The sequence below is a fragment of the Pleurodeles waltl genome, chromosome 10, assembly GCF_031143425.1.
Source record: "Pleurodeles waltl isolate 20211129_DDA chromosome 10, aPleWal1.hap1.20221129, whole genome shotgun sequence".
Lineage (NCBI taxonomy): Eukaryota > Metazoa > Chordata > Amphibia > Caudata > Salamandridae > Pleurodeles > Pleurodeles waltl.
The window spans coordinates 803643073-803660362 of record NC_090449.1 but is presented as its reverse complement, the minus strand read 5'-3'; the positions used below and the strand labels follow the sequence as shown (position 1 = coordinate 803660362).

The 17290-nt window shown below is 43.1% G+C and overlaps 1 protein-coding gene across 1 annotated transcript in view; it reads left to right on the top strand.

Annotated features, from left to right (window-relative positions):
* Positions 1–17290, top strand: part of DNAH11 (dynein axonemal heavy chain 11) — a 2866633-nt gene that overhangs the window by 1928558 nt on the left and 920785 nt on the right. The window contains exon 57 of the mRNA XM_069211469.1: positions 1835–1981. Within this exon, the coding sequence (XP_069067570.1) occupies positions 1835–1981 (147 nt within the window). The remainder of the gene's footprint in view (positions 1–1834; positions 1982–17290) is intronic.

Genomic DNA, 17290 nt, shown 5'->3' with positions numbered 1-17290 from the left:
ATGTCATGCAGCAAAGTTATGAGTCTGGAGAAATGATTTATGTATGACCTATCAACTGTGATTTATGACCTGTCTCCAAATTACGGTTTACAAGCATAACAAAAGCAATGTGTGGCACTCAGAATGATTTATGACATTGTATTAATTTATGGCCTTGTCATTTTAATTTATGACTGAACAATGTGAGCTATGAGGTCAAAGGTTGTGTCGCAAGAGTCTATGCATGTAATAAAACTGTGGCCCAGTATTCCCACAATGTAATGCAAACACACTCTGTTGTTGTGAATTTGTTCATAAACGTATATGGGGAATTACAGTATTTGGAGTGGGCCAAGTGCGGGGGTTATGGCAGAGGCCGCCCCTGCAGGGGGCATCAGGGGCCAGCGCATTAACCGCCGCCGGGGACCCGGAAATTACATTTCCAAGCCGCCTCAGCGGCAAAACAACAAAGGACATCCGGCATCTCCCTCAAGGGAGAGGGAGGATACCACAAGGACATTTGGCCAATGGGGGCCAGCAAGGGCAAGGAAACTTACAAACCCTCCAATGGGTGACACCGCCCCGCCCTCAGCTTGGGAGGGCGGACTTAAAAGATTCTGCTGCCCAAACAAAAATTACTTTGTGGGCCACGAGGGACAGCGCAGCGCACAGGATAGCGAGACCCACCCACACCGGAACAGCAGCATTGTCGCAGGGCTGAGAGGGCAAGCAGATGGCAGAAAAAGGGCCACGTTGGTTGGTACAGGAGGCACACCGGTGGGCGGTGGGCCGGAGAAAGGATACTTACCTGGGCGTGCCCTATGGGAGGGTAAGTAGGCTGATCGTGGAGTAAGCGGAGCACGGCACTCGCAGCCCAGACCCGCCAGTAGACAGGGTACAAAATGGACAGACAAGGTAGCGAGTTGAGCCTAACAGCACTAAGAGGCTACCCCCCTCACGATTAGAGTAAAGAACCAACAAAAATGGATGACCCCAAAAAGCAGCATGGAGGATGGCCTCAACGACAATAGGTGTCAGAATTATGACAAGCAAATGACAAGGACTTGATTGATTTATAATAGAGAAGATGTCATGCAGCAAAGTTATGAGTCTGGAGAAATGATTTATGTATGACCTATCAACTGTGATTTATGACCTGTCTCCAAATTATGGTGGTTTACAAGCATAACGAAAGTAATGTGTGGCACTCAGAATGATTTATGACATTATATTAATTTATGGCCTTGTCATTTTGATTTATGACTGAACAATGTGAGCTATGAGGTCAAAGGTTGTGTCGCAAGAGTCTATGCATGTAATAAAACTGCGGTCAGTATTCCCACAATGTAATGCAAACACACTCTGTTGTTGTGAATTTGTTCATAAATGTATATGGGGAATTACAGCATTTCGAGTGGGCTAAGTGCGGGGGTTATAGGCCTCTACAGCCCACGCGGATGCGGTGGTGAGGAGAAGATATAAGGGGGTCCACCACTGCCACCGCCCAGGATATTTGTATGTGTGTCGTGTGGCTAACGTAAATGAAATTTTGCAGATCGGACTTTCATTTTGCTATACATTGGTTATTTTCCACTCAACTAGCATTATAAGTGGATTGCGGTATTAATAGTATATTCTCGAATATACTTTAGGCATGTCTGAGAATATTTTCCATCAAATCTAAAGTTTTGACTCTTCAGGAAGAAACTGGAGATTGCCTATAACGGTTTGAGGGCATACGTTTTTGCTGTGCTTAATACATGCTTCTGCTGGTACGCAGCCTTTCTAACGGTTTGTACAGTAATGCATTCCACAAAGCGATTTACCCTTTTTTTTATTTATTTTTTTACTTCAGGTTGAAGACCTAAAAGCTAAGCTCGCCTCTCAAGAAGCCGAACTGCAAGAGAGGAATGAAAACGCTGAGGCGCTGATTACTAAAATAGGGCGCCAGACTGAGAAACTGTGCCAAGAAAAAGCCCTTGCAGATGCCGAGGAGCAAAAGGTCAGTCTAATTCCTCCATTCAAAGCTGTTCAGCTATGTGTAGCACAAAATAAACCCTTGTAGGCGAATCATTTTGAAGAACGTCCTCTCCAGGGGACATCAAATCGGGGGAATTATTTCAGTTGCACGCGTAGAAGCATTTCACACTGCGATTGCCACTTAACCTTTCCCGGCATTGTGCATTTTCCCCCACCGTTCAGCTCTTTTAATGACACGAACTAGCAATAAATACTGACCTCATTTAAGCCGATAATCTTGAGCATCAGATGTATTTGTAATGCATCAAAGGTCATGGAGCCTTCTCTGAACACTTAAGGCTTCCGGGGTGTTTGGGTTATCTCAACAGATTGAATGACTCAGTTGTTAACCAAGTCCATTCCCCGGCCTCACAGCATCCCTTCCAGATTTCAACCCTAATGGGCATGTGTAAATAGGATGTCCCTGCCAAGAGTCTGCAGCCCCAATTGCTCTGGTTGGTGGTATTACCAGAAGCTGTCATTTGTGTCTGCTGTGTAAAAACTGAAAAAAACTTTGGTAGCTGGTCTTTTTTCCTGTGTGGCCTAGAGATACAGTTCATGCGTATTTACATCTAGAGGAAGACAGGAAATGACTACTACTTGTCTGGCCCATGTCCGATCTCAACAGTCAATAATGCTTCTGCGCTCAGTGTTTTGAAAGTGTGCGTGGGGGAGGGGGGGGGGGCAGAAAATATTTCTCACCACACCACTCGTCCCACGCTTTCGCCTCATACGTGATTTCTGTTGTTTCAGCTGAGCCATTCCCATTATGACCAATGGCTGTATCACATTTGCTTATTTTAAAAAAAAAACACCGCACATAAAACAATACCATAAGCCTATTGCTATCCTGACGTCACATTGCGTGCTTGAAAAATTATTGCCTGAAAGAAAAAAAATGCTCAGAGCCGGATTTCGAAAGTGTCGCACGTCAATGATGCCAGTGGTGCTGCTTGTGTCAACAAAGGCCACATGGGCTCCCTCCCCTTCAGGGCCCCCCCACTCAGACCCAAGCCTATCAGTATTTGTGAGATAATGGAAATTATTAAGGGGTGTTCTTATAACATCTTGAAGGGGCCCTGTCATTTTATTATATGCCCCTGCCTTGCGTTATAGTGCAAAGGTGAGCCAGCAGTGACCAGTATTAAATTTGAACTCTAGGTACCGATTCTGATGTGAAGACACCGGCATATGTGTAATCCGTCTAAAATGTGTGATTTCATGTAAATCACTTTACGCATAGATATATGATGTTATCTATTGTTTGCACCCTAGTTTGCTTCTGGTGTCACTTGCTTTGACACAAAGCTTGGTTGGGCTAGTTTAGTTGATCTGGCTTAGTGGCAAACCTTAGTGGAGTCTGCGCTGTTCAGCCCGGACTTGCTCCCTTAGCTTAAATAAACCGGAGGTTATCACAGGTGCACAAACCGATTTTGATACTGAACGTGAACTTTTGGTGCTAACTGCTTTTAGCACAGGAAATTTGACTGGCACTAACGTTTGCACTGCCTTGTACCACAAACCAGCATTTGCATTGAACAAACATCCCAGTGAACATTTAGTAAGCCTAAGACACTATGGTTTCATGCATCAACCTAGCAAACCTCAAATGCTTGAAATGCCAACAATGACTTTATAACTCTCTATCTCATCAGAACATACTCGACAAACCTTCCGTTGGCTCCCCTTCCCCCCAAAAATTAATAATTAGGCTGGGTTTCAGGAGATGGGGTCACTAGGGCTGATATTGGCCAAGGGATGGGGGCCACACGGCCTCCCTCCTCCCCAAAATTAAAATAATTAGGCCAGGCACCAGGGAATGGGGTCCCCGGGTCCGAGATCGGCCAAGGGAGGGGGCCTGCAGGACAAGTGTGGAAGCTAACCCCTGCTGCATATGGCCATAGGCCGTCTGCAGCGCGGGGTTGGGGGTATACGGTTTGGCCTCAGGGCATGGCCACAAGCAAGGTCTTGCGGCCAACACCACTGCACAAGGCTGAAGGCTGTGAGCAGCATGGGGTTGGATGGTTGTAGGGGTTTGTTGCAGGCCTGACCACAGGCCAGGGGTTGGGGAAAATCCCCGCTGCACATGGCCCTGTGGCCAACCACCATCAGTCGTGGTTTGATTAACGTGTAGTAATTAAAACTACTTTACGTTAAAAAAAAAACATAGAAATTCACTGAAAAAAAAGTAAAGATTACAGGGAAGTTATAGTTAGTAAATAGAAGTAAAAAAACATTGAAATTCACAGAAAAAACAAAGGTTACAGGGACGGTATAGTTAGGCTCACATCTCACGCATACAAAACAAGTGAAATTCAGCACTTATAGTTACCTCAGCTAACTATAACTTGCACCCTGGTAATGCACTGCTTATGACCTCACATATTACATCACTCAAGACATGGTCCTTCACCTCAGTGACAACATCACTGATGACATCAATGATGACATCATTCACAAAAAATCTCAAACTTCCACTCATAGCCCCCTACAAACAATTGTATATCCACACACACAACTACTCACAAGTCACTCATACACCCATAGGACTACGGACAGACACGCACGCACTCACTCAAAGCGACTCACTCACCAAACATTACTAAGTCAACTATTCATACTTCAACACAGCTACTTACACACCCACTCACACACGTTTAGCCACTCAGACACCAACTCATACACATGTAGAACCATTCACAAAAGCAAATGGCATACCCACACAGCTACTAATATACCCACTCACTCACCCATACAAGCAGTCACACACCAACACACTCCGCTATCTAGTCACAGACACTCACTCTCCCATACAGACACTTACTCGCAAAGTAACTCACTTGTACAACAACTACCACACCCAGTCACTCACCCGTACAATGAATGACACACCCAGTCAGTCAACCATGCAGACACTAACACACCAACTCACTTACTGAGTACTACTTACACATCCACCTATTCTCCCATAGTCACTGATACACCCTGTCACTTAAGTATACAGTCACTCATACACCCAATTATTCACCCATACAGTCACTCACTCACCAATACAGTCACTAACACATCCACTAACTCATCCATACAACCATTCACACACCAACTCACTCACTTATGCAGCAACTCATACGTCTACTCACTCACCAATGCACACATTGACACAGCTAGTGAGTAACTGATATAGCTACTCACACATCCATCCACTCTCCCATAAAGTCACTGACACACCCACACGCTTATGCAAAAACCTAGTGATACATCCACTCACTCACCCGTACAGGCACTGACTCACCCACTAACTCACTGATACAGTCACAAATAAACTCCATCACTCACTCATACAAGCAAACACGCAACCAGTCACCCATACAGCCACACCCACTCACACATCTATACAGCCACTTACCCTCACTGGATGATGTCATCATTGATGTCACTTGAGATGTCATCAGTAATGCCATCTGTGATGTCACTGACCATGTCTTGAGTGATGTAATATGTGAGGCCATAAGCAGTGCATTACAGGAGTTCACGTTCTAGTTAGCAGAGGTAATTACAACTGCTGAATTTCACTGGTTTTGTACGTCTGAAATGTGAGCCTAACTAGAATGTCTCTGTACCCTTAGGTTTTTTCAGTGAATTTCCATGTTTTTTTAACTCTGTTTCCTAACTATAACCTTCCTGTAACCTTTTTTTTCAGTGTATATAACCTACTGGCGGTTGCCAGTTTGTAGTTATAATTAAGACCATGTTTCCATAGAAAAAGTGTTTTTTGACTTGCCTATAATGCCTTAGGCCATGAGGTATAGTTACTTGAAATAACTAACTATAACTGCTGAATTTCTCTGGTTTTGTGCGAGTAAGTTCCGAACCTAACTATAACATCCCTGTAACCTTTGTTTTTTTCAGTAGTTAGGTTCTGAATTTACTCGCACAAAACCGGAGAAATTCAGCAGTTATAGCTAGCTGACCTAACTATAACGTAAGTCCCCACAATGCACTGCTTATGACCTCACATATTACATAACTCATAACATGGTCAGTGACATCACTGATGACATCGTCCCATGATTATGAGTGTTTTCCAGAAGTTACTGAGTGTTAAACGTGTATACTAAGGTAAGTGGCTGTGGGAGTGCCTGAATGGGTGAGTGAGTGGGTGTGTAAGTGGTGTACAGAAGAGTGAGTGGGAATGTGAGAGACTGTACAGATGAGTGAGCTGGTGTCTGCGTTTTTGTATGAATGAGTGAGTGGGTGTGTTAGTGGGGATATAAGCAAGTGAGTGCCTGTGTGAGTATCTGTATGGATGATTGAGTGGGTGTGTAAGTGGCTGTATGGGTGTGTGAATGGGTGTGTGGTGAGTGGCTATACGAGTAAGTCAGTGTGAAGCAGATTGTATGGGAAAGTATGTGATAGTGAGTATATGTGTTAGTATATGTGTGAGTAACTGCATTGGTGAGTGAGTGGCTGTATGGGTAAGTGAGTAGGTGTGCGAGTAGCTGTATGGATGACTGATTTAGTATGTGAGTGGCCGAATGGATGTATGAGTGGGTGTGTATGTATGTCTGTATGATTGGATGTGTGAGTGGCTGTGTTGGTCAGTGAGAAGGTGCATGGGTGGCTGAATATGTGAGTTAGTGGTTTAACTACTGGATGTGTGGGTAAGTTGATGTGTGAGTGGCTCTATTGTTCAGTGGCTAGGTGTGTGAGTGTTTATATGGGTCTTTGAATGCATATGTCAGTGGTTGTGTCGGAGTGGATGTATGAGATATTACATGGGTTGGATGTGGGTGTGTGAGTAGTTCTGTGGATGATGGCATTAGTGATTTCACTGACCATGTCATGAGTGATGTAATGAGTGAGGTCATAAGCAGGTCATTGCGGGGCATAAGTTATAGTTAGGTCAGTTACTATAACTGCTGAATTTCTCTGATTTTGTACGTTTAGAAAGTGAGTCTAACTATAAAGTCCCTGTAACCTTGGCTTTTTTCTGTGAATTTCTAAGGTTTTTAAAATGTTATTTCCTAACTGTAACGTCCCTGTAATCTTTGGGGTTTTTTCAGTGAATTTCTAAGGGTTTTTAAATTCTATTTCCTAACTATAACGTCCCTGTAACTTTTGTTCTTTTCAGTGAATTTCAATGTTTTTTTAAATCCTTTTTCCTAATTTTTTTAGTGGTTTCTAATATTTGTATAATTTGTTCCTCTAAGCGTATAGTATGTATTAGAGATATAAAATATGTTTCTGTTGAAATAATGTTTCAGTCTTAGTCACTTTATTTGTTTAGTAAATTAAATACAGGTTATTAAATATTTTTTTAAGTTGCTGAAACACTATGGCAATTTTCATTATTGTGCTGTAATCACTGCATTTTTTAATATACTTATAAATATATAGTATATGTAATGTTTCACAGTAGGGATTTACCAATAGCATGTTTAAATTATCTTTCGGAATGGTTTTTGTATGGAAACTATTTTGCAAATCAATGTTCTATGTTTGCGGCGACCCGGGATGTCATATGAAATTGTCAACCGCAATTAACATGTGGTTTTCAAATAGTGGAAATCATATATATACACATATTGTAGAGAGTGTTTGGTTATAGGGGTTTCCTAACATGATGTATACAGTTTTCTTTCTGTAGTAGGTTTTATAGGAAAGTACTTTTCCGTCAGTCGTGGTGATGTTGTTAATCGCGATGAATGAGTGCTTTTCAAATAGTGTAAAACACATATATGCAGAAAATAAAAACAGTGTTTGCTTATAGGGGCTTACTAACATAATGTTTACAGTTTCCTTTTTGTACAAGGTTTTGTAGGAAAGTACTTTTCTAGAGTTTTTGCATTTTTGCAGTGACTCAGTCAGTCGTAGTGACGTTGCTAACCATGACGACGGCATGATTTTCAAATAGTGTAAAACACATACATAAAAATATTGGAGACAGTGTTTGGTTATAGCGGTTTAGTAATATAAAATTTACAGTTTCCTTTTTGTATTAGGTTTTGTAGGAAAGTACTTTTCTAATAATTTTTGTGTTTCCGCGGTGACTCCAGCAATTGTGGTGATGTCGTTAACCATGACGACAGTGTGGTTTTCAAATAGTGTAAAACACATACATACAGATATGGGAGACAGTATTTGGTTATGGGGTTTACTAGTATAATGTTTACAGTTTCCTTTTGTTATAAGGGCCCTTGCTATGAGTGTGACAGTCTTGAAACTGCCACACTCACGATGGCGGTTGGACTGCCGCCAGTGTGGCAGTCCGGCCACCATATTACGACCATGGCGGAGTCGCCACAGTCGGACTGCCGGCACTGCCAGGTTCCCGCCGGTTGACAGACTGGGGGTGCCGGTGGTCTTAATCTGCCAGGGCAGTGCTGCAAGCAGCTGCCCTTGGGATTACGACTCCCCTCTCCACCGGCTTTTACATGGCAGTTCCACCGTCATGCAATGGCAGGCATAGACTGGGTGCCAGAGGTCCCATGGGGGCCCCTGCACTGCCCATGGCCACTGCACTGCCCATGCAATTGGCATGGGCAGTGCAGTGGCCCCAAAGGACATCCCTGTCACGCTTTTCACTGCCCGAATTACGGGCAGTGAAAAGCGCGACGGTGCTGTCACACCCAACGTACTGCAACATTGCCGCCAGCTGTTTCCGCCTGCTGGCCCGGCAGGAAACTCGTAATAGGGCCAGCGGGCGGAAAACCGGAGTGGCGGTTTTCCGACCCAAAGAGTTTGGGGCACAGCCTCCGCCAAACCCTTAATAAGGCCCTAGGTGTCGTAGAAAAGTACTTTTCTAGTAATTTTTACATTTCCACAGCGACTCCAGCAGTCACGGTGACATAGCTAACTACAAAAGCTGCATGGTTTTCAAATATGGTAAAACACATATATACAGATATTGGAGACTGTGGGCCTGATTTTAACCTTGGCGGACGGCGGAGGCCGTCCGCCAAGGTTCCGCCGCCAAATGACCGCACCGCGGTCACAAGACCGCGGCGGCCATTCTAACATTTCCTCTGGGCCGGCGGGCGCTCTCCAAAAGAGCGCCCGCCGGCCCAGAGGAAATGCCCCTGCAACGAGGACGCCGGCTCAGAATTGAGCCGGCGTAGTTGCAGGGGTGCGACGGGTGCAGTTGCACCCGTCGCGTATTTCAGTGTCTGCAAGGCAGACACTGAAATACTTAGCGGGGCCCTCTTACGGGGGCCCCTGCCGTGCCCATGCCATTGGCATGGGCACGGCAGGGGCCCCCAGGGGCCCCGCGTCACCCCCTACCGCCATCCTGTTCATGGTGGGTTGCCCGCCATGAACAGGATGGCGGTAGGGGCTGTCAGAATCCTCATGGCGGCGGAGCGCGCTCCGCCGCCATGAAGGATTCCCCCGAGCAGCGGTAAGTCGGCGGGAGCCCGCCGACTTGCTGCTTCTGACCGCGGCTGAACCGCCGCGGTCAGAATGCTCATGGGAGCACCGCCAGCCTGTTGGCGGTGCTCCCGTGGTCGGTGGCCCTGGCGGCCACCGGCCGCCAGGGTCAGAATGACCCCCTGTGTTTGGTTATAGGGGTTTACTGTGATGATGTTTAAACTTTTCCTTGTGGACTTATTTGAAAGGAAACAATTTTTATTGCATTTCTGAGCTTCACAGCAAAACACATTATTGAGAAGATTATGTGACTGAAAAAAAAAGTAATTTGATTGGAATAGAGAGTTTTCAAGCATTTTAGATAGAACCCCACCCATTTTTCTGTTCATGTATCTTCCATTTGGGTTCTTGATTCATTCTGAGAAGGTCTGTCTGCTAATATAGAAGCAGTCTGTTTAGTGGTTTGCATTTGGAGTTTTTCAAAACTCTGAAATGGCAAAAGGAGGCAGCCAAGAACACCAGGTGCCGCAGCGAGCACAAGAACAGCACATTGAAGACCAGGAGAATGAAGACTCTGGAGATGAAAGGGCTTCTATGAGAAGAGACAGTGTTGCGTGGGAATTCTTCACAGTACCATCTGGAAAGTGAGACTGTGGCTAAAATTATAGGGTTTGAAAAAAATGAGTGCATGGTTCAATGTATCTGTGTGTAAATATGTACATCATTGTGAGTAATTGCATTGATTAATTCTTGTGTGGGTGAGTGACTAGGTGCATCAGTGTGTATATGGGTTAGTTACTGGTTGCACCAGTTTCTGTATGGGTGAGTGATTGGGTGCATCAGTGACTGTATGTGTAAGTGATTGGGTGCATCAGTATCTGTGTGTAACTGGGTGCATCAGTGTGTGTGTATGGGTGACTGGGTGCATCAATGTGTGTAATGTTGAGTGATTGGGTGCACCAGTGTCTGTATGGGTGGTTGCATGAGTATTGTATAGGTGATTGACTGAGTGTGTCAATAGTGTATGGGTGATTCACATAGTGCATGAGTGGTGTATACTTGACTGAGTGAGTGTATGATTGCATGTAGGAGTGAGTAACTAAGTGCATGTAGGGATTAGCGTGTGGGTGCATGAATGGTTCTATTGGGTGAGTGAGTAGGTACAGGACTGCCTTTATGGGTGAGTGAGTGAATGCATGAGTGCATGTAGGGGTGAGTGATTGCACAAGTGTGTTTATGGGTGAGTGACTAAGAGCATGACTGCATGTATAGGCGAGAGAGTGCAACAGTGTGAGTATGTGTGAGTGAGTGGTGTGTGGGTTAGTGAGTGAGTGTATAACTGGTGTGTGGGCGAGTGACTAAGTGTATGAGTGGTGTATGGGTGATTTACTGATTGTATGAGTACATGTAAGGGTGAGCGAGTGCATGAGTGTGTGTATGCGTGGTTGACTGAATGCATACGTGCATATATGAGTGAGTGAGTGGGTACTTGAATACATGTATGGATGAGTGCATGGGTGCACATATGGGTCAGTGAGTATGCGCATGAGTGCATATATGGGCAAGTGAATGCATGAGTGTACCTATGGGCGAGTGATTGAGTACATAAGTAGTGAATTGGTGACTGACTGAGTATATGTATGGGTGATTGAGTGAGCGAATCAGTGGTGTATTGGTGAGTGACTTAGTGAAGAGTGCATGTATTGGTGGGTGAGTCAGTGCATTAGTGCATGTATAGATAAATGTCTGAGTAGGGCATTGGTGAGTGGCTACGTGCATAAGTGAGTGAGACCATGAGTGCAATTATGGATGAGTGAGTACATGAGTGGTGTATGGGTGAATAACATAGTGCATGAGGGCAGATATGGGTGAGTGAGGGCATGGGTGCATGTATGGGTGAGTTAGTGAGTGCATGAGTGCTCTATGCACAACTGAGTGCATCCACTCACAAATCCGCTGAGTCTCATATACTCACTCACGCACCCACTGAGGTACCCATACAGACTCAGACACTCACAGACCCACTCTGAAACTGATGCACAAACTTATAGACTGAGACTCATGCACCCACTCACAGATGCAGTCAGAGACTCATGTGCCCACTAACACACCTACAGAAGCCAGAGGAACTTGTGCAAAGTTACACAGACCCAGTCAGAGACTCGTGCACATACTCATTGACACAGAGACTCATTCACTCACTCACAAACCCACTCAAAGATTCATGCACCTACTCACAGACCCACTGAGGTAGTCATGCAGACAGTCACAGAAGCACTCAGAGACTCATGCACGCATAATTAAAACCATTTTCTATGGATATTTAAAACAAACGTGTCTGCTATGGTTGAAGAACTGGTTCATATAACACTGTTGAAGTGCAGCCACTATTGAAAAGAAAAAGAACATCAACATATGTTTACATCAGATCTTGAAAGTTACACAAACATAACAGTACAGGTTACATATACTGTAAGAGTCTATTACAATATAGTTAAAATACTTGCTTTATTTTTTCACTGTTCTCAGCTTTAATACTTCTTCCTCATAAACAATAGTTTGTATAAAACATCATCTTTGAAGCGTGTGGGAAAAAAATCAATGGATTGTGAAAAAGTTCCAAAGCTGCATAGTGGATCACTACAAATAAGTGAAATTATGTATTGCACTCACTACAATTCATTAATTAGTGTTTTTCTATATTCACTACAGTAATTGAGACAAGCAGATTTTAGTATTTTTTTTAAAATTATATTTGGTACCGTATCAGAAATAAATGTAAGGTGTTCTTTACTTTAGAAACCCTTTTGAAAACATCATCCCTGGTAGCCCAAATGATTTGTATACTGCTGATAATCCATGTCTGAAAAAAATGTATGCACAATAGATTGTTTCCTTAAATATGATGTAGAAGGTTGGTTGGTGAAACAAAAGGGTATTTTTCATCTCATTTCAATTTTGAAGAATTTTTTTTTTTCCAAATTAGAGCTGGTGTGATTGGAGTATGTCATTCCAGTTCCACACTTTATTTGGAGAGTGTCTTATTTACTTGTGATATTAACACTTTTATGAATATTTGAAGAAGTCTTGACATAAGAAGTTTTCTGTAAAACAGTCCCTTAACGGGAAGAATAGTGTATTACCAAGAGATGAACAACGTAGAAGAAATTATGTCGGCACTTTGGTTAAAAGTTTTTTTTTAGAACATTGGTTGAAGAAAGAGAAGATATGAATTTGGTAGTTTGAATGGAAGTTTGGTTTGTATTTTAGGTTGATGTCATTACAATTTGTCCATCCAGTTCCACTGTTTAGATATACAGCGTAGTGTCCAGAGCTTGTATTAAGTTCTTCATGAAAGATGACAGCCTAAGTACTAAAAGTTCTTCCTGAAAGTGATATTTGTGAAGCTTTGAAGTTTGTAATTTGAGTTTCTAACTTGGAACCATCTGGTCTGCATCATTGTAGCACTACTATAATGCATTTTCCTGTTCTTTGTAGAAACAATGTAGAGGTAAGGTCTGATCTCTAGTTTGGAAAGGTCATATTATGATAATTTCTGTGCAATTTGTCAAAAGTCACATTTTTAGAATCCGGTAATGCTAAGTAAAGAAATCGTTCAGAATTGATGTCAGTGCTAGTTGTCAAAGAACTGTCTTTGCAATCTTGGTTCTATTTGTAAAAGAGCCGAAATAGATCATCAATATTTACTACTTCTCGTTCTAAGACTCCAAGAATGACCATAATAAATTCATGTGCATCTTGCTGAGTGTTGGCACTAAACATTAATGACCCTAAACATATATCTGAAAGGTGACGGATTCCTGAAGCAGAATGTATTACAGTTCTATCTCTTAATGAATGTGGCAGCAAATTATACAGTGCAGAACACATCCTCTTATCTACTTTTTGTTCTTTTTCATTTACTACATAGGATAAAGGGAACAGTACGTTGAGAACAACATTCACATAGCAGTTGACACATGAACTATTTTTGAACTGGTAAATTTACAATTTCACTGTCATTTTCAACTTTTCTTTTCTTAGCACTCTTTGTGTTCTCCTTTTGTCCTTCCTTTGGTTGAGAGTTCATAGACTGTTTTGTCATCTTCCCCTTTGGGCAGAGAATCTGTTTCTCATAAACAGAATACTGGCTTCAAAACCGATTGTACTATATTACACAGCTTACATCAGTACTTACTTTGCTCTCATCAAAGTCAATCAAAAACAAACTAGACAGTGTTCTAATTCAGGGCAATGCTACATATGACATTCCTTCTTTGAATACAGAGCTTCCAACATTAACCAAAGCTGCAGCTGCATTTAAACCTCGTGATTTATGGCGCATTACAGTATATGCTAAAGAGAGTCGAAGCTGCTGACATCAGATATATAAATCTTTTGCAAGCACATACCATTCAACACATCGACCAACCTTCTTCACATTATCTATCTGATCAAATTTTATAGCTAAGTATTCTGGAAAAATAATGAAATAGATAACTTTACCCATTGCACCATTTACTAAGTCTTCTTCAACATTTAAATGATGTCGCAAAATAACTCAACAATGTTTTCAAATAAGTAAACGCTTTTCTAATCCTGCTCTCTTGGATACTGATTTTTCAAAATAATCTATTTTTTCTTGTAGTTTTTCTGAGAGTAGTATTGTGACTCCCTTATGTTCCATTTTATCAATAGCTGTAAAAATATTGTTTTTTTCTGTTGTAGTATTCTTTCGTTAGAGTTGGAGCAATCTTGAAGTGTTGGCATTAACCAAACTATAGATTTCTCTTCTTTAATAAAAGTGAACATTATTTCTGGTGCTGTAATGTTAGATAGGAATAGACTCTTGATAAGGTGAGTTTCCAAATGAGGCTTCCCCTCTTTTGTCAGAACTCCTACTCTAATGTCTTTTAGTACATCTTGGTATTCCATATCAGATGCTTGGTGCATGTTCAAGACTAATTCCCTGTATTCAAAGTTTAATCAAATGTTCATGTTGCCAATACTTCCCAGGGAATTTCTTGTTTCTTCATGGAGAAGTGTTTTGAAAACAGGTTGTCCTTTTACAGGAGTATGTTGGAGTAGGCCACCAAAGACAATTAAATGCTTTCCTCCAAAGCGTACATCATGCTGGTTCTTAAAATCTGCTGCATCCTTTGATGTATGAGGGCTAGCATTATGTTTGATACCAAGCATCACCAGTTAATTTCTGATATCCTAATTTATTGTCATGTTCAACAGGTAGCATTAGTAATCAATGTAAAGTAATTCCTTTAATATTAAGTGCAGCTTATCATGTTTGTGCTGTGACTTTATATGATACATTTTAATCTGTAGTCTTCTGTAGATAACTGGTGAGGACTTTAATTAAGAAGCTTTTCCAAGCACTAGCTTGTCCACTGATGTATAGTATTACTAGTTTATTTGAAGAACAGTCACATAGGCCCTCATTCTGACCCTGGCGGTCGGCGGAGAGGCGGCGGTCGGACCGCGACCAGACCGGTGGTAAAAAAAATGGCATTTTGACCGCGGCGGTCACCGCCGCGATCGACCGCAACTTCACCACTCCGACCGCCACGGCGGTCATGACCGCCGGGCTGGAGGTTGCGCTCTCCAGCCCGGCGGTCGACCCAAGACCGCCAAGGGTATCATGACCCTGCTTACCGCCGCGGTTTCTGGCGGTCGGGAACCGCCATGCGAACCATGGCGGTAGGCACTATCGGGACCAGGGAATTCCTTCCCTGGCACTGATAGGGGTCTCCCCCACCCCCCACTAGTCCTCCCCCCACACCCTCCACCCCCCTGCCACCCTCAGAGATGTTACAAACCCCCACCCCGACATGCACATACACGCACCCCGACATGCACACACCCCCAACATGCACATATACACACCCCACTACACACACACATACACGACGGGGACACATACCCGCACACATACATGCAGACATGTGCACCCGCCGAACTGCACACATTACCCATTGACACAGCAGCACCCCCCGCCCGCATACACGCACTCACACACCCCCTCTACACACTCACACGCACACCCCCATGCACGCACACATCACACAACACCCCCCCACCCCCTCCCCTCACGGACGATCAACTTACCTTGTGCGTTGGTCCTCCGGGAGGCGATGGGAGCCATAGGGACGTGCCCGCCAACAGAAGACCGCCAACAGAAGACCGCCACACAGAAATGTGGGTCGTAATTCTGTGGGCGGTGTTCTGCTGGCGTGGCGGTGGAGGTTGACCAGTCTCCACTTTCCCGCCGACCGCCAGTGTGGCTGCTGGCGGTTTTCCGGCGGAACGCTGCCAGCGGTCGGAATACGCGCAGCGGCATACCGCCGCGGCCGGCGGTCTTCACCGCGGCGGTAACTCGGCAGTCTTGCGAAAAGACCGCCAGGGTCAGAATGACCCCCATAGTTTCTTATTGTGGAGAAATCCATGCCCTTTTTTTAACTTTCACTTCATTATAAATTTCTATTTGTTCATTGTTCAGTTGTTTCCCTAACGTTTCAAAATCTGAAGTTTCCTCTCTTGACTGTTGCATTGCAATTTCCACCTCAATCATAACTATCGCTGCTTCATTTTGATTTACTGGTTCTCAAAGAGGATCGTTATTTTTTGGTACTTGACTGCTTTGTGAACTCTCCCTGGATATCTCAGCAGCGATGGTTTCTTCCTGTTCAATCTCATCTTTCAACATCTGCAAGTACATTGGGAACACATAAGACTGAATACTGTATTTCACAGTTTTGAAATAGTCTTCATAACAATCATACTGTCCAAGTAAATCTGATTCAGCATGCCAAGGCTTAAAGAGTTGCAAAAGTGCCAAATACAAAAACTCTCCTCTCACTGCAGTTTGGCATGTAAACTTTCTATGGTTAATTAGATTTTCTTTGTTGTGTCTCACCAAACAACCATCACATCCAATGGCTACAAACCTCCCTTCTATATTTTCAGTTGCATTAGTTCCATATTTATAATGCTGAAATACTTCATAGAGACACATGCTTTCAAGATGAAGACTCCTTCTTGGGTAGTAAGTATCCAGCATATTAGTTCTTAGAATGTCTGTACTCTCGGGATCAAATTGTGCAAAGTACTGTATTTCTGGGAACGACTTTAATACTCTATTATGACTGCTTATAAGGCCTAGGCTTACCCACACAATTTCTCCAGACTTGGAGAACAAACTTGCTGAGCTTTACCTATCTGTGCATTCATAAGATCTAATTTCTCTGTGGGAAAGCATATTCAAGCTAAAACTGTACAATTTCTTGGTAAGACTCTTTTCTGCTGAAATTTTCTCCCAGACCGCTTTCATCTCTGACTTTGTGCTATAAGAAATCCTGAACGACTAACAGCAATGAAGTTCTCTGCTACAAATTGTACATCCATATTTGCATTCCATGTCTTCAGAATAACAGGGTTGTAGTCATTTATATATTTTGAAGCTTTTGTTCTTTTCAGATTGTAAGTATTTTTTAGTGATTTCTATGTTAGAGTGTGCCTCACTGCTGACAAAAAGGTGTTCACTCTTCCCTTTGAGATGACAGGCCGTGGGAATCCAAAACGACATCTGATGTAAAATCTGGCTTTATATCTATATTTTTTATGACAGTAATTACCACACCTGTGATTTTGAAATCATAGAACTTGTTGCCTCAATCCCTTGTAAGAAGTTTCTGTTGGGATGGCACATACTGGTTACATACTGTTCTGTGAAGGACAAGACAGACTCATCAGTGTCTGTTCCAAACTTTGGAGCATCTTTTACCCATAACAGCTTGTGAATATGTAGAGCACCTCTAGCTTGATACTCTTTGAGGCAAAACAAATCAGTGACTTGACCAAGAAGAGGATTAGTTTTGCTGCAGATAAAAGCCATCACTGCTTGAAACCTGTAGTT